General features: G+C 34.1%; 1 protein-coding gene across 1 annotated transcript; it reads left to right on the forward strand.

The window, feature by feature from the left end:
- The first annotated feature begins 1,788 nt into the window (after positions 1-1,788).
- LOC106056637 (retinol dehydrogenase 14-like) lies at positions 1,789-18,130 on the forward strand. Its single transcript, XM_056018526.1, has 12 exons — positions 1,789-1,955; positions 2,849-3,055; positions 3,673-3,912; positions 4,637-4,732; positions 6,204-6,389; positions 8,098-8,207; positions 8,799-8,994; positions 13,741-13,980; positions 15,766-15,861; positions 16,299-16,484; positions 16,778-16,887; positions 17,781-18,130. The coding sequence occupies exons 2-12, from the start codon at positions 2,899-2,901 to the stop codon at positions 17,997-17,999; spliced, it is 1,836 nt and encodes a 611-aa protein (XP_055874501.1). The 5' UTR covers positions 1,789-1,955; positions 2,849-2,898; the 3' UTR covers positions 18,000-18,130.
- The last annotated feature ends 823 nt before the right edge of the window (positions 18,131-18,953 follow it).

Here is an 18,953-nt window from a genome sequence, read left to right on the forward strand (position 1 = left end):
AGATCGGTTAAAATATCAATAAGTTTTAATCATATAGATATTTAATTGATTCTTTTAGCAAGCTGTGATTTCTACAAATAAATCGGCCAACATACTAGAGGGGGGGGGCGAAATAATCTAAAAATAGTTTGAAATATAAATAATTAGTATATATTATTAACATAAGTAAAATTCGTATACAAATTGTGTGACTTCTATACTAAAATTCGTCCGCTCCCCCCCTTCGGGGGGGGGGGGGTCGGCCGAGTGGGGGAGGGGGCGATCGCCCCTACCGCCCCCCCCCCCTGGATCCGCCAGTGATAGTCAGTCCGCTCCTGCATAGCTCTACTACACTTTAGAATATTCCAATGATAGGACTTTTAGCTCTAGACTAATAAGACAATGCGCAAAATATTCCTGAACATAAAATTACTCAACTCTTGAATCAACAATGCCTAATTATATTCGGAAATTCCAGAAAGCGTTGGTCCTTTCAAGAACGAGATAGTCCTTTCAACACCGATGTTGGATCTAGGGCTAGATCTAGTTCTCTATTAGAATTTCAATTTATTTCGTTTTTTACTTGAAAAATGATTGCGGTCAAACTCGGTGGTTCCCAAACCTTTTGTCTCGTAGACCCCTTGCCACGTTTTTTTGGCTTTCCGTATACCCCAAGCTCAAGTTATATTGAATTTGTGAAAATTCATCAATTTCAAACGACACATTTTATTTAAAATAATTTCTAACCAGTGACACGAGGAGTGAAAAAGTAGTTTAAAATACATTTTAAGTTGAATTATTTTTTAAAATGAACTTATTAACAAAATTCAAAATTAAACCCATTAAATAACAGTTAATACGTATAGCAAAGAATCACTAAACACATTTGAAACTTTGTTTTTAAAGTTTTGCAGGCTCACCTACCTTGTTACGGAGACAATTTTTTATATAGGGTTTGTTGTTTTAGGAATTGTATTTCTTTTAAGACATTAAATTTTAATGTGCCTTAAGTATAGTAAAAGTTTTAACAAAGAGCAGTTTTTCATGGATTTTTTAGCCATAATAATTTGAATAAAAATAATACATCATTAGCAGACAAAGTTGACTCAGCCATCTGTATAGAGAAAAATGTTGTTTGCAGAACTAAGTCGATTGCAAAGACTTACATAAGAAGAAAGAAATATTTGACTATATTCCAACAGAGCTCATGCAAGGATTTAGTTAATTTTACCAATCCATTGCCTTAACAACCAAAGGGGTAAGAGTTTGCATGGATGGTTCTCAGGAAGCCACCACAAACAGAGGAGCTGGAATACTCATTGAATGACCCAATGGAGAAAAACACAAATATATGCTGAACCCATTTATTAATTGTATTTAAATTATTTTTTTTTTAAATTTTCGGTGAATCATTAATTTTTGACGCTCATGATTACCAAATTGGATCTATTAATAAGCGCACACCAATTTAAACACATAAAACTAGTCAATTACTTCATACAGACTTTTATAATTGCTTCTCGCGTGACTTCTACTGTGAAATAATCACTTCTCTTTACATCACTACTTTTCTAAAATCTTCTAACAACTCTCAGGTAGCCTACGTAGTTACTAGACTTGGATTTCCTTCTACGTTTTTTTTAACACGGCTACTACAGCTTGACTTTCTTCTTAAATGGCTTATAGCCTTGCTGATTCTTTTATCCGTGGTTCAATAGAAGCGGGTCACAATGTCATCCTTTCACGCTCTATATTGGCCAAAATCACATAAATATTAGAAACTGCTACAGGATTACTATTTTACCAGTGACTCAAATACAACAAAAAGAAAATCTCAGAATACTAAGTTGGCAACACCTCTGTGACATCATTGTAAACAAAATGGCAGCGTGCTGAGCAACCTTGACGTCGCTAATGCTTTTTGTTGATGATTTAGCGTTTCTAGTCACGTAAACTAATACCCATTTATTAATTGGGTAATATATTAGGTTATTAATTGTATTGAAATTTATTTTTTTTTTAATTTTCGGTGAATCATTAATTTTTGACGCTCACATTCATGATTACCAAATTGGATCTATTAATAAATAATACTCTCCGTCTCCAGTACTGAGTACCCAGTAACACTAACTCAGTAACTGTGAGTAACAGTTAACAGTAGAGAGTTTACTCAGTTTACTAGACTAGAGTCTAGTGAGTAAGGCAGTATTAGTATAGCCTATAGCAGTATAGGCATAGGCCCAGGGCCTACTACTACTACTAGATCTCTAGTAACTAGTGAGTACTACCAATATCTAGTATCATCTAGACTAGTTAAATCTAATATTCTAATACTTATACTAGGCTACTACTAAATTACCCCTGAGTCCTGAGTATAGCCCAGTATAGGCTATAGTATATTTAAATAATTTAATATAAAAAATATCACTAATTAGAGATCTAGTAGATCTATGTAATATTGTCTATGTTAATATTAAATATAATATATCATATATATGGAAACATCTACTATGATCTAGATTGAAAATTCTAGATTTATATATATATCTAGATAGATCTAAATTTAAATCAGATCTTATCTTATAATATTATTTACTACTTATCTTATATATTTAATTTTTAATATATCTAGTATCTAGATTCTAGAGATCTTCTAAAACTAAAGATACACACCAGTTATAAAAGTAAAAGACTTAGCCTTAGTGGCGGCCACTTGGCTGTCTTAGCTTGTTACGTTGGCCGTACTACACTAAAGATCCTTAATTGAAATTAAACTTGGCTTTAAATCTAAATTCTTGATGATGCCTCTAGATTATTAATCAAATTAATGAGTAACCTATGTACCTATTTATCCATCTTTTTAATCAAGTCTAGGCATACACCTGTTCCTTCAAGCTCTGTTTACACACACATTTTGTCATGCAGCTGTGGGACCCTGGTCAAGTTTTTGCAATTCTTTGTGTCCTGGCAGTCATTTTTGCTGCTGCCTGGATTTTCTTTAGAGGAAATGTAGGACAATGTGACAGTGCTGTTGATTTGTCTGGAAAGACTGTCATTGTCACTGGTGCAAACACTGGTAAAAAAATGTTAACTAGAATAAACAGAAATATTAGACTTATTTAATTAAGTGTTTTTCTGATTTGATTTAGAAAATATAGGCCTACTTTTGTTTTCAGTTTTCTTATAAATAAATAAAAAACAATCAAAATAAGTTTCAGGTGGCTCATTTACATATATATTCCATACATCCATACATCCCAGTGGGCTACTGCTAATGGAGGGCCCTAGCAAGTTCTAGCACATCTTTCCATTCTGATTTATCCTGGGCTTTACATCTCCATGATCTTAGATCTTCCATACATTCCATACTCCTTTAAATATTGCCACTCAAAGATATATTAATGAATTTCTTTAAATTCTTCCAACTTGTTTCACTGTGTTTTAAAAGAAAGGCTTGTAGAAATACCTAGATCCATCCATCCATCTCAGTGGCGCTACAGCCCATGGAGAGCCCTGGCCTGCTTTGGCACATCTCTCCATTCTGATCTATCGTGTGCTTTACGTCTCCATGCCCGGACTTCAAGCCACAGCAGGCGCCTATGTGTGTCCACTCATCTGTTAAATAATCTGTAACTTCTTGTTGATATTAAAATGCTAAATGTTAGGGCTACATGTTTCATTTTACTATTGAAGGTATTGGCTTCATGACAGCCCTAGATCTTGCAAGAAGAAATGCACGTGTTATCTTGGCATGCCGCAGTAGAGAAAAAGCAGAGAAAGCCAAAGAAGAAATCGTTGCAAAGACAGGGAACACAAATGTTGTTGTGAGACTCCTTGATTTGTGTTCCCTGAAATCTGTGAGGGACTTTGCAAAACAGATTATAGAGGAAGAACCTCGACTCGATATTTTGATCAACAATGCTGGTGTTGTGAGTAAGTGGATTAATCGTTTTCTTAGAATCCAAATTATTTTTTTAACATTTCTTTAAATATAATCCTGGTTTCTGTGGCATTTTATATCTTGAGAGACAATATTCTCCCTTTGCAATTTCTCCTGTGACTAAAACATATCAAGCAGACACAGGGGCCTTTTCATTATTTTTCCTGATTCTGGTGTGTTCACCATCAACATTAAACATTTAATTAATAGTTTAATTAGGGTAAAAAAAAGAATTTCATGTTGGACATCAGTTGAAACTATACCTAAACAGTCACTTAGTTTTTCTCCTATAGTTAACCACTTTTGGAGGCATGGTGATTAAGTGGTAAAGCACTTGGCTTTTTTGAGGGTCCCAGGTTCAAATCCTGGTGAAGCCTGGTATTTTTAATTTCGGGATTTTTTTAGGGCTCCTCTGAGCACACCCAGCTCTAATGGGTACTTGACATTAGTTAGGGAAAGTAAAGGCAGTTGGTCGTTGTGCTGGCCACACACATGGCACCCATGTTAACCACGGGCCACAGAAACAGATGACCTTTACAGCATCTGCCTCATAGATCATAAGATCTGAAAGGTGTACTAACCACTTTTAGTTGGATATGAACTAGTAAAGTGTTTTCTGCTTCTGTTCTCTAGAAATTTCAGTTAGGCATGAAATTATTTATAAATTCTATTGCTGTAACATAATAACAAAAAAGTTTTGATTTTAATTTATTTAAGATGAAGGAAGGGGAAAGACCTTGACTGATGAAGGACTTGAGACATTATTTGCTGCCAACTACTTTGGACCATTTCTCCTTACTAATTTATTACTTGGTAAATATGTTATCTTAAAATTGTATGTTGTTTTGTATAACACTATATCTTACCAAACAACTTTGACTATGCCCTATTTTTTCTACCCAGATTTATCCTTGACTTTTTTTTTATCTGTCTTCAAACTTGTATACATATATTGTCTAAATTTGTGCTTGGATTATATTTTGTTTTAATGGTTCAAATTCAGATTGGAAAGAATTTATTGAAGACAAATTACAAGAAGATATATGTAAATGAAATATGAAGAAATGTGGGGATGATATAGGCTGACCTTAAGAAAATCATTAAAGATTAATTTTTGAGATGTGTGGTTGTCACTTGTGTCATCTTGAAAGCACGCAATCTCCAACTAAATCATGAATTTATAAAGCCCAGAACTATTTAGTTAATGATCATTTATGTGTCTTTTGTAATAGTAGCATTGGGAAAATGTACACTTGAAGTACATGAATTGATGAATACTGAAGGTTTCAAAGAACTATCCCCCACTTCTTTTAACAACACCACTTGCAGGGTTAGTCTTACAACACCACTTGCAGGGTTAGTCTTACAACACCACTTGCAGGGTTAGTCTTACAACACCACTTGCAGGGTTAGTCTTACAACACCACTTGCAGGGTTAGTCTTACAACACCACTTGCAGGGTTAGTCTTACAACACCACTTGCAGGGTTAGTCTTACAACACCACTTGCAGGGTTAGTCTTACAACACCACTTGCAGGGTTGGTCTTACAACACCACTTGCAGGGTTGGTCTTACAACACCACTTGCAGGGTTAGTCTTACAACACCACTTGCAGGGTTAGTCTTACAACACCACTTGCAGGGTTGGTCTTACAACACCACTTGCAGGGTTGGTCTTACAACACCACTTGCAGGGTTAGTCTTACAACACCACTTGCAGGGTTAGTCTTACAACACCACTTGCAGGGTTAGTCTTACAACACCACTTGCAGGGTTAGTCTTACAACACCACTTGCAGGGTTAGTCTTACAACACCACTTGCAGGGTTAGTCTTACAACATCACTTGCAGGGTTAGTCTTACAACATCACTTGCAGGGTTAGTCTTACAACACCACTTGCAGGGTTAGTCTTACAACACCACTTGCAGGGTTAGTCTTACAACACAATGAATTAACTCAAATAGGAGAATTGACTTAATTTAATACTTTTTTATTCTTTGTGTGGAAATCCATTTCCTTAAAAGTAAATCATTCTGGTACTAAAGTTGAAATTTGGAATATTTGGGTCTAAGTCTATTCTGTTTGTCATTTCATCATGATCTGTTTGGGATAAATGCTTGGGATAAATGCTGATATTCCTAATATGTCAGTGTGTACACAAACACAAACCCACACACATAGGAAATCAAATATTTACTATCATTAAGACTTTTGGAGAATATATAGTTAGTTAGTTCAATAAAAAATATAAGCGTGTAGTTATTTGACAATATTTTTTTTTGTAGATCTGTTGAAGAAATCTGCACCAAGTCGCATTATCAATGTCTCTTCTGTAATCAATAAATTTGCTACTATTGACTTTGAAAACTTGAATGCTGAAAAGTCTTTCAAGCATCATCATCAGTACGCTGATAGCAAACTTGCTGTGATTCTGTTTACTCGTCAGTTGGCCAAGAAACTTGAGGGAACAGGTGAACCCTTTTAGTTTAAATATGGATTTTTTTATTTTTTTTTAATTTTTTATGTTAATCTGTACACTACTTGTAAGTTAATATGTGGGTTGGTTGATCCAGTGTCTAACACCAAATTACAAATATTGAGCAGTTTTATACTGTAAAGATTATACTTTCTCTGTTATATTAATTGAAAACACCTTTAAACAATAGTACATCACAAAGAGGAGTGGCTCAACCAATGGGCATCAGGAAACACAGGCAGAGCCATGTACAGAGAAATGACTACGCCTAACAAACTGGACAGTATTAACTTCCTCCCCCGCAAAGAACAATCTACAATCTTCCAACTAAGAACAGGACACACACCACTATTAAATTACCACCTGAACAAAATAAACTCCACACTACTACCCCTTTGCAGACATTGTGCCCACCCCTTTGAAACCATAAACCATATCCTCTTTGAATGCCCCTCCCTAATCCACCTTAGGCAGACCCTACTTCCACTACAGCCCAACATAACCAACACCCTGTACGGCAGTGCTGAACAACTGAAGAAAACAGCACACTTTTTTTCCTTGGCACAGTCTGCAAAAGAGCTCACAGCTCAGCAGCAATAAAGCTGGCTAGAAACCGTAAACCATATCCTCTTTGAATGCCCCTCCCTAATCTACCTTAGGCAGACCCTACTTCCACTACAGCCCAACATAACCAACACCCTGTACGGGTTGAGAAAATTTGAAAGTTGAGAAAATAACACATTTCCTCATAGGTGGGTGTGGCTTTTATTTGCAAAATTGCTGGGTTGCCAAAAATAAGTGGAATCTCTTGAGATGTATATAAAAATGTTGAAGGATTTAGTTAGGGAGTTGCTTTCAGAAGTGTATCTAATGAAATACCTCCAGTTATTTCAGTTGGATAAATACTTTTTTATTTAAAAAACATGATATTTAAAGAAACTGGCATGCCTGATTGAATTAAAGTTAACATTATTATTTCATCAGCAGTTCTTCAGTGTTGTCATTTACAAACCTAAATTGCATTTAAAACAAGGGGTGGCCTTAGCAGTACGTGGGACCCCGATCAATTGTTATGCACGGGCCCAGGAGCTGTAAGCATACACTATATTTTATACACTATATACACACCATACCACATCACACTAATGGGCTCATTCGCCTCTAATGCTGTAAGCCTAATTATTGTTACAAAACAGTACCTTGCGTAGGTACAGTACTGTTGGCCATTTAATTGCATTACATACTGTAACATACTTGTACGATTTTGGTTGTAGCCTAAGATTTTATATCCAGTACTTTAAGATTGATTTAGTGCCCTTAATCAACGTAACTAGATGATAATAATTCCTGGAACCCCTCAGGCACTGGGCCTAAGATGGTTGCCCCACACCCTAAGGCCATCTCTGATTCAAGCAAGACATGTACTGAATGCAGAAATTCCATGTACCATGTGACAGACTTCAGGCTTGAAATTAAGTACAATAGTATATTGAAAGGGATCCACAAACTCAAATTTTCCAAGGAAATTGACTAAAATGATACAATATCTGACAGGCCACTTCATCTTAGCTAAACATACAAATATCTACTCACTTACTGATAAAAAAAAACTTTCCATAGTACTGCATAACGACATATCTATTTTTTGATGTTATTTCAAAAATTAGTACTTCAATTAATCAAAGACTATTTTCTTGTTCCAGGTGTTACAGCCAATGTTCTACATCCTGGAACAGTCTATACAGATCTGTTTAAACATTTATTTTTTCTTCTTCGTTATCCTCTGTTAACTTTTATAAGGATATTTTGTAAGGTAAGATGCTAGATAAGGTATTTAACATGTTGATCCCATTCAATAGAGATATTTTTTTTTTATTTAAAATAAGCTCTAGTTAGCCATTTTTCTTTTTTACTTCTTTATTCTTTATAGTAGCCAAGACTAGAAAATAAGTTTTGTCCCACTCAAAATATGTAAATTTTGGACTGTAGTTTGGAAAAACAAGATTAGTTAACATAATACCAAGTAATAACTGTTGTAGTCACTTAATCTTGCCGTTGATGTGAATGTGACTAAAGTGTGACATTGTTTGTAAAGTTATATGTGAGTTTTACAGATTCTCAAGGGGAAGCTTTCAAAATTGTTTTTCTATAACCTGATTTATCAGCTTGTTTTAGCTAGGATTAAGCTCTATTTCCATTTAAAATAGCATAACTTTTTAACAATGTAACTTTATTTTTCAATCAAAAGTACTTTAGAAAATGTTTAAAACTCAATAATATATATACTGCACTTAGGTTTTATAATTATACTGTGAGCCATTATTAGATAATTAAACGCATTTTAGGAATTCTTTTTTTTTCTTCTACCCTACCAGTATCTTATAAAAAATTTGTTACATTTCAGACACCAGAAGAAGGTGCACAGACCAGTCTTTATTTGGCCTTGTCAGATGATGTTAAGGACATCAGTGGGAAATATTTTGTTGACTGTCAGCTAATGGAAAGTGGAGCTAATCCATTGTCTCGCAACATGGAAGTGGCAGAAAAGCTCTGGAATGTTTCAGAAGAAATAACTGGACTCTCGTCAAAGAAGAAAAATTAAACCTTTTCATTATGACAATTTAAATTATGGTGAACACACTTGTGCATTTATTATTTTTTATTTGTTTTTGATGCAAGGTTCAGTACATGAATATAGGCCTACCTTATCCAGTTTGTGAATTTTGTATTTGTTTTTTAAATTGCTCACATATTGGGTACCACAAATTTTTGAGTTTAGTTCCAGCTACATAGAAATGTTATGACTGAGAAAACTACAAACTGTTATATTTGTATTAATGTATTCTAGAACACGACTCACACAGACATGTATGATATTTTTTTTTTGTATTTATGAATTCTAGAGCATGTGACACACAGATATGGAAAATATTTAATTTTCCACAGTTTCTATTGACATTAAGAAATCCAATTGTATTTCTTAGATAATAGAATATTTTATACAGTTTTTTTTTAGGATTTCAATACAAACAAATGATTTCTAAATGTCATTATTTGAATTTAGAGTCAAGATTTGATATGCTTGTGGCTGGAATGACTGAACCGTACTGTTTACTGACACAAATCTCTTGATATGTTTGCTGTATGCCATATAAAAAAGATAAAATGTTATTACCATGTGTCTGCTATTAAAATGCTTTATTCTGGAGATGGTAAACATACCGTCCATAAAGTCAGACCTCTGTTATGGTCACTTCATCCATCCAGGAGTAAATTCAAACATCTGAAAAGAAAGCTGTTGAGCTTACATTTGTGGCTTCAAATTTTTATCCGCTCCATGGAGCCATCGAGAAGTTAACTAATTATGCAGACATGAATTTGGCATTGATCAACACTTAATCAATTATTGTGGCTATTGCTGCAGCTGTCTTATTCCATTGATCTAGTCATGGCTGTTATTCTTGTAGTAAAAGATTGCATGCATCATTTGTATAATTACTTCAAACGAGTAAAAAAAAAATGTGTAGCTATGTTCAGGGTGTAAGATGATGTTGATATTGGTTTTTGATTGAATCTTAACAATGAAATTGTAAATTGGTATAATCATAAATATATGCTAATTTTAAACTATATGAAATAGTACAGATTTGTATCATTTGTATTGCCTCTGACAAATTTTATCTGATGATCAGGATACAGCTCAATGTTCATCTTAAGTCAAAACATAGATGGTTGATGTTTTTTTTTAGTCTTTTAAATGTTTCTTATTTTTTTTTACATGTTTATCAATTTGAAAAACTATGCAAACGTTATTTTACATATTTTCTATTTATTTATTTACAATAAAAGATCTAATTGTTTTGTTTATATTTTTTAAGCTTATCCATTATAATAGAGTATAAATTAATGGAAGAATAATATTGACCATAAGTTTTGTGCAAATAGCGAACACACTTATGTGTTCATATCAGTTTGGGAAATGAACCTTGAGGTGCCGCTGTGTTCATTGTAGTTAGAACTTTACATAGGAACATGTAGAAATAAAATATGTCTAAAGCAAAATGAAATACACAGATGGAAATATGGTCAAAATTTATTTCAGAAACTGAAACTTCATCAAATGACTAGCAGTTCATTATTTTAGCTGAAATGACAAAAGGAAAATAAAGGTATGTGTGTACGATGAATGTCTGAAATGTTTTGGATATAGAAGTGAATAGTGACAAGAATTTGTTGCTGGCAATGTCCAGTAAATTAGTGTGTACACTATAACAATACAAAGCGACTGTATGCCTGTACGGTCACATTAACAATTCTAATTTCTATGTGACCCACACAGAGTGCTTTGTTGTAGAGTTCAGTTTTTGTTAAAATGTTTTACATGTTTCGGATGTTCATTCAGAGTTGAAGATAGTTTACTTCCTAGTCCAAACCTGCCGCAGGAGCAGACAGGGTTTGATCCCGGGACCATCAATAAATCCACACAACAGTCCAGGGCGCAAACCGCACAACCAGGCAGCCATCCTATTAACTGTTAACTCTCAAAGCCTATACTTTTAATGTCAAGAATCATCATTAGTTGAATATTGTAGGCTTACACTTCTATAAAAAACATCATTCAGTATTTGACTTTGAACAGTTGTAGTTATCTACCTTGAATTAATCAATGTTTCAAATTGAAGGTTATTAATTTCTTATGGATCTAGCTTCACCTCAGCTGTCATAAACCTTTGTTAACACTGTAACATTTACAGCTCAAAACCTCTGGGTACTTTTCATTGTTTCCAAAGGTTAATGAGACTAGAGCTCTAAATGTCATCACCTCCTTAAATGGATATAAATGTTGAATGACTTTTTACTGCTGTGCTGGCAACAGATGTCTTCTGAAGTCCAGCATTTAAGACAAACTGTAATTACCTTTACCTATCCCTTAGTCTGTTTGACCGTTGGGGCACCATGCAAGATTTGTAATTAAGAAACTGGTAATTGTATCCATCATTTAACTTTTAAAACACCAAACAAACCCCTTAAAAAAGCATGTTGAATCAATTGCAATAGAATTTGTCATTTTTGAACAAATGACTGTGATTTAAAAAAAAAAGATATAGTTGCCTATATTATAAGAATTCAGATATGGCAACCCAGTTCATCTTTGACTCGTATTTTTCATAGGTCGCATGATTACATTTTGTTTGAAGAAGCCATTTTGTAGTCATAACATGAAGCGAAAACAGTACAAACTTCCAATGACTACTTAGACACTAACTGACCATGGAGCTGTGTAATTTTATCACAATCTATACAATTATCTATGTCATTATTGTTGCTTTTGTCGCTGCTTGGATTTACTTTCGAAGAGGTATTGGACAATGCCACAGCACTACTGATTTGACAGGGAAAACTGTCCTCATTACTGGTGCCAATTGTGGTAGGTTTCATTCATTTCAGTGCACACAAATCTTTTTTTTTTTTTTTTCTGACTCTTAATAAAATGCAATGTTCGTGTTACTTAACTAAGAACCATCTGTGTCCTTCCAATGCTGTTTTTGTTTTTTGAAGTAGTTTCTTGAGCTAAAACGTCATACACCCATCATAAGGTAAAAAATTGTTTTTATATGATTTAAAGTGCCTTCATTTAGATGCAAAGCAATTGTTCGTTTTTCTCTTGAGCACTTGACTTAGCAAGTAGCTTTAGGTGAATTGAATCGATAGCACTTAACCCTTAAGGCGCGTGTGGTAGTTTTTCCTCCAAACATTAGAATTGTAATTCCATTTTGTATGCACCCATTGTAAAACAGCACAGCACTTTAAGGGTTAAGAATGGTTTGAAAAAGATAACATCGAAAAACAAAGAGGGCTGGTCATAACCTTGTCTGCAGTGTGTTTATTCAATCATTTGATATAATGTCTTTAACAATATTTTAAGACTTCGTGTAAACTAACTTTAACTAGTTAATTTGGCATTGGAAGTATTTACCTCCCCTTACTAAATGGCATAACTCAAGTGTTTTATGAGAACTAATATATGACATAACATACAGGTCAGGGGCACTACTTGTGCAGACTACACAGGGCATTGAAATAGGAATGGGCATTAATCATTAACTCTGTCCAAGTGAGTTATCGGTATTCAACTAGTTTCGTTCGTTATCTAACACAGTGCTTTTCAATCTTTGTTACGCTTGGTACTGCTTGCGTGGTCTCTATTATTATTCAAACGGCAAAGTTTCCGGTGACACCGAAAAAAACATCAACCATCAAAGAATAAAACGAAGACTGCCGAACCACATCGCAAGTATATCGAAAATTATTTGCAATGGGGGTTTTATTAAATGAAAGCGACAGGCCTACTCATCGCAGCATGCTGGAGTTATCTGTACTGAGATACTGTCACTGTGTATGAGCATGTACTGACCAAAAAAACAACTTTTCATTGATTTGTTTTTTGTTATAGATATAGACATAGGTGTAACAGCTAGCTGACTTGGTTATGAGCATAGACAAGGCTTCCGCAGCATATGGTATGCATATCAATGCCGGAAAAGAACAACACATTATAGCCTATAGCTAACAGGGTTATAAAAGCAAGTGTTAGAAGTTTTAAATACCTCGAAGCTATCGTTTCAGATGAAGGAACCAAGCCTGAACTACTGGCCAGAATTGCACCTTCCACAACAGCACTTGCAAAGCTCAGAACTACTGAAAAGACAAAGGCATAGCCCTCGGAATGATAACCTGCTGACATTGTAACAAAAAAAAACGCTAACTAAAATGCTTGTAAAATGTTTTCCATGTTTCGGATGTTCCTTCAGAGTTGAAGATAATTTACTTCCTAGTCCAAACCTCCCGCAGAGGACGTGGAATAGGAGCGGGCAGGGTTTGAACCCATTACCATCGATAAATCCGAACGATTTTACCATATCACAAGGTCCTCGGGCCTTGGAAAGACATAGTTCAGGGAACAGTACCAAGAAAAAGAAGAGACAGAGATGGGGAGACAACATTCAAGAATGGACGGATCTGTCATTAAAGAGATTCTATTACAGGCAAAATACATAGAGAAAACTGAGAAAGACGGTCGAAGTATTTAATAATTAGGCCTAAAGTTTGATTGGTTTAATATCATTTAACGTCTTCATTATCGTGATTATATTGACTTTTTCTTCAAATGTACTCTGGTAAAAATTAATGATGTATTGACAGTAGTGCTTACTTTATTGGCTCTCACTTGAAAAAAAAAACACACTAAAATCACGGAGCTTATGACATATATAGGACCTATATAAAAAAATACATCACCAAATATTAAATTGAATCCCATTTGTCATTCTATCCTCCTACTGAAGGTATTGGCTTCATGACAGCCCTACATCTTGCAAGAAGAAATGCACGTGTTGTCTTGGCATGCCGCAACAAAGCCAGAGCAGAGAAAGCCAAAGAAGAAATCATTGCAAAGACTGGGAACACTAATGTTGTTGTGAGACTCATTGATTTGTGTTCCCTGAAATCTGTTAGGGGCTTTGCGCAACAAGTTAAAGAGGAAGAACCTCGACTTGATATTTTGATCAACAACGCTGGTACAGTAAGTAAGTAAAAATAAATAGCTTTCTTATTGATTCATTTTGTTTTATTGTATAAGGCTAACATTTTTATTTTAACTTTACAATGTGTAGACAATAACGGTTACACAAAAGTGGACTGGTTTGTTCAAATAGTTCCTTCTTATCCTTTCCATCTTTCCTTTCCTTCTTATCTTATAAAATACAGACGTTATTTCTAAAAAAGATGATTACGTCCTACGCGTCATGTATGTTAACCAATGACTTAAATTCTGCCAAGTCATTGGTTTTCCTGTCTGGCTCAGGCAACCCATTCCATGCTCTAATAGCACCAGGAAAGAAGGGGCATTTGTACATATTCGTCTTAGCATATGGAACGAGGAATGTGCCTGTATCTTTGTGTCTTTTATTAAATTGTGCTTTTGTATTTGGAGATTATAGTTCAGTGTTTTGTGTATAATTGCTATTTTACTTTTGAGTCTTCAATCCAGAAGGCTTTCTAAATTTAGTGATTTTACTGAAGTCAAATGTTTGTTTGTTATGAATCTCACTTCTCTATTTTGTGTCTGTTCCAATGTCTTAATGTTTTCTTGAGTTGAGGGGTCCCAAACAGAGAATGCATATTCTATTATTGGCTTAACCATTTAACATTTTGGTTTTATGTTTGTATTTGATTTATAGAAATTTCATTAAATAAACAAATTCGTCTTAGCATATGGAACGAGGAATGTGCCTTTATCTTTGTGTCTTTTTGAGCATTTAATTAGGTTTTGTATTCGAAGATTATGGTTCAGTGTTTTATGTATAATTGCTACTTTATTTTGAAGTCTTCTATCCAGAAGGGTCTCTAAATTTAGTGATTTTACTAAAGCTGCTGTTACTCTAATCAAATGTGAATATTTGTTTGTTATGAATCTCACTGCTCTATTTTGTCTCTGTTCCACTTTCTTAATGTTTTCTTGAGTTCTAGCTTCCTTGAACAACAGTAGGTATTGCAATATACAGGCAGATCGTAGAAGGGTTGTCGATAAAACCGTTCCTCAACACACCCCATATATTCTTTTAAGGTGGGGTGATATTTTTGTGGAGAAATAACACACACATTGTATTTAAAAATAACTACTTGTCTAAATGGACCCTTGTACTATTAATTCTTCAACACTTTCTTAAATTATGAGAATCCTAAACCTAAAAATCATTATAAAATATATACTTGAAATGGGGGGGGGGGGGCGCAGAAGATTATTAAGCGATTACATAAGACTATCTATTCTCCCTTCTGCAGTAAAAGCAAAAAAAAAAAAAAGGTGATTGTAATGCAGTTGAAATACTGATGTTCTTTTGTGTGTGTGTGTGTTGGGTGGGTAGGTGGGTGGGTAGAGGTAAATATGTCCGACTTTAATTTTTTGAAAATGAGTGATTGTTGTTTTTTTTTTTCACTGGTCAGAGTTTTGTGGGAAAAAAAAATGCCCCCATCAGCTCAAAAGTTCAGAGGTAATATGTCATAGAAGTCTAATTCATAAAGCGCTTGTTGTGAGTGTGTCTGTGTTTCGTGTGTGACTGTTGTTCGTATTTGCATCTAGATTGTTATTGTACAGTAGTTACGCCGAGGTTGTCAATTGTAGTCAAACTGAATTTCCATTTGATTGGATCAATACAAATTATCTTATCTTATCTATCTTACCTTTTTTTGGGTCTCGGGTGTTATAATCTTTATTTCTAATCATTTCTTTATGTTTACTCACGTAAACGATATTAAATTACATATGACTTTTGACTTAATTGAATAATTGATTTCCATTGTATTTAAAGGTGAAGGAAAATACAGAGTGTTAACAGAAGATGGTCTGGAAACATTATTTGCTACTAACTATTTCGGGCCATTCTTTCTAACTAATTTATTGCTAGGTATAAAATACTTCTATTTATATATTTGTGCAAATGTACATACGTCTCATAAGTAGGCAGGGGCGTAGCTAGGAATTTTCCATCGTTTGGGGGCCCAGGGGCATTTTGCGTAATATTTAATTTTTAATGTAAAAAACACCTCAAGTGGGGGCCCTTGGGGTTTTTCAAATTCTCCCCCCTCCTCCCCCACCCTAGCTACGCCACTGTAAGTAAGCTAGTAAATAATTGTGCAAATTAAGTTTTTTTTTTTGTTTTGTTTTTTTTTATGAATAAATTACTCCAGTTGTTTTTTGTTTAGATCATTTTGCTCAAACTGAACAAGAATCTTTCTCAACATTTATTTTGTTAATTAAATTCAGTAATGTGAAAACTTGATTCTTTGTTTTTCTATTTTTAGATGAAATGAGCTATAACAGATTTATTGAAAATCTTTGCAGATCTCATGAAGTGTACTCCACATAGTCGTATTATTAATGTCTCTTCTGTCATGAGCAACTATGGAACAATTGACTTACAAAATCTAAATGCAGAGAAATCATACAGTCCTAGCAAATGTTATGCAGCCAGCAAACTGGCTATGGTTTTGTTCACTCAAGAGTTGGCCAGAAAGTTAGAAGGTTCAGGTAAAAATTAACATTTGATTTTATTTCATTAACTTTTTTGTTCAACATTTAGCTACCAACTGTAACCAAATGGCACATAATGTTAGCAATAAAGATGTGTTCCTGACTCATTCAATTCTAAAATTGTGCTAAACATTTAATAATGAGTTTAATTAAGGCATGCTCAAATTTGTGTGATCAATATTCTAGGCTGATTAATGATTTTTAGGTGAAACCTCTCCTTTAATTAATTTTTGTTTTAAGCTTACTGATCCATTGATTCATTTGTTTAGAAACTTTTTATCTAATTTAAGGTGTCACAGCCAATGTTTTACATCCTGGTGTTGTCAATACTGATCTGTTCAGAAATTTGTCCTTTCTGTTTCGCTATCCTATCAAAGGCTTTGTCACATTGTTTTGTAAGGTAAGGAAGCTACTAAACTATTTTAAATTTGTTTTTGACTTCAAACAAATATATTTCACATGTAAATTATGAGTGAGTCTGGTGTGAATGTACATTTTTTTTTTTTTTATAGTTATAATGTTTTTTGTTTGGTGTAATGCACAAATTGTAAGACGAATTTCCTTATGGACAATAAAGATGATTATTATTATTATTATTGTCTTCAAGTATGACAATTGAGGAAGATTGACACATTTTTATGATAGAGAGCTGTCATAACCAATTTTCGTGATTACTATAATATTTAAAAGCAGTATCATTAAAATAAAACCACTAGTAGTCTTAGTTTTCCACAATAATATTTAAGGCTTCTTTTTCATTAAGTAGGCCTACCCTAAACTGATATATATTATATATATATATATATAGGCCTACATTTGAAAATACCCACTGACGTATGTGTGTTCAAGATATAGAATGTCTTTAACTCCAGACCCAATTGAATTTTTTAAAGATTTTTATATTTGAACAAAATAATAACTGTCAAACCAGATTTTTCTCTGTGTGTCCAATTAGCTAGTAGCCTAATTCTTATCCCAAAGATGTATATTAACTTTCGAAATTCTAGGAATATCATTAGAGCCATTTTCAAGATACATTTCTGCCCACCCATGCTTAACAACTGAAGAGTTTGCAAGCTGAAAAGAGGAATTGTAAATACTCAAATATGGCTTTATAATTGATATCCACATTATAGATACAACAGATATTTTTCCCTAAAAAAAAAAAAAAAAAGAAAGACAGCCATCGTGCCTCCCATTTCAGCATGTCATATCCCAAGGGTGGCTCACCACACAGTTTTAGAATTAATGCTGTAGTAGCCTGTGAAAATAAAAATTGACTCTAAATTTCAGACACCGGAAGAAGGTGCACAGACCAGCCTCCATTTGGCCTTGTCAGATGATGTCAAGACAATTAGTGGGAAATACTTTGCGGACTGTCGGTTGATGGAAAGTGGAGCAAATCCAATAATCCACGACAAAGAATTAGCAGAAAAACTCTGGAAAATTTCCTGTGAAATGACTGGACTGTCTTCAAAGAGGATGGATTCAAACAAAAATAATAGCAAATAAACATTCATCTCGCTAGGATTATTATACAGTTAAAAAGTTCCTTAGGCATCTAATGAAAATTACATAAATTAACAATATTTACATTTATTGGTACATATTCTACATAATTTACGGACAATACTTTTGTGAAATTCTATAATTATAATTAGATATATTTAGGGAAATCTAGATGTATGTTATTATCTGAATATCGTTTAATGTTTTCTTAAAGTGTGAAAACATTATTTAAATCTTATCTTATATAATACAGACGTTACTTCAAAAAAGAAGATGATTACGTCACTGACATCATAACCATTTTCTTTTATAGATGTAAAACCTTAGATCTAGATAATAATTTATAAATTATTATTATTTTACAATATATAGTCAACATTTCAAGACCAGCAACTTTAAGCAGAAATAAAAACGCGCGCTCTTGAAGAGTAGCCTCCTTTGTTAAAACAAAAAAATATATGCATGTACCGGTAAATACTAATGTCAAGGCTGGCTACTTTGTTCAAAATTAAATACGCGTTCCTTGAAGAATAGCTTTCTATATTTAAAAAAAAATCCTTAGCATACAACAGTACTGCCATGTGGGCATAGGCGCCAATAGGCCACCTTAGGGGGTGGCGAGGCGCGCTTGAGGGAACTCCGCGATAGCAGAAATTATTATCATCTATTATATTGTTGTAACCCTGCCTTGCACCAGTGCTTGAGGTGCGCACTAGCGCACTAGTGAACGTAAACAGGAAGACACTAGGAGGGAGATAATAACATTGCATCAGGGATTGTGAAGAGTCTGAATGTTTGGGAAACTAAGAAGCCAGCTTTTGGTGCTGCCTGAAGGTTGTAGAAGGGACCTGGAGCGAAGCGGGGAAGGCTGTCGTTGGTCCACATTCGGGTTGCTGTTTAAAGGACTGGTAAATTAGTAGAAAGACTCTGAGGAAGCTGAAGGATGCTATGTGTTTG

The sequence above is a fragment of the Biomphalaria glabrata genome, chromosome 1 (assembly GCF_947242115.1).
Source record: "Biomphalaria glabrata chromosome 1, xgBioGlab47.1, whole genome shotgun sequence".
Classification (NCBI taxonomy): domain Eukaryota; kingdom Metazoa; phylum Mollusca; class Gastropoda; family Planorbidae; genus Biomphalaria; species Biomphalaria glabrata.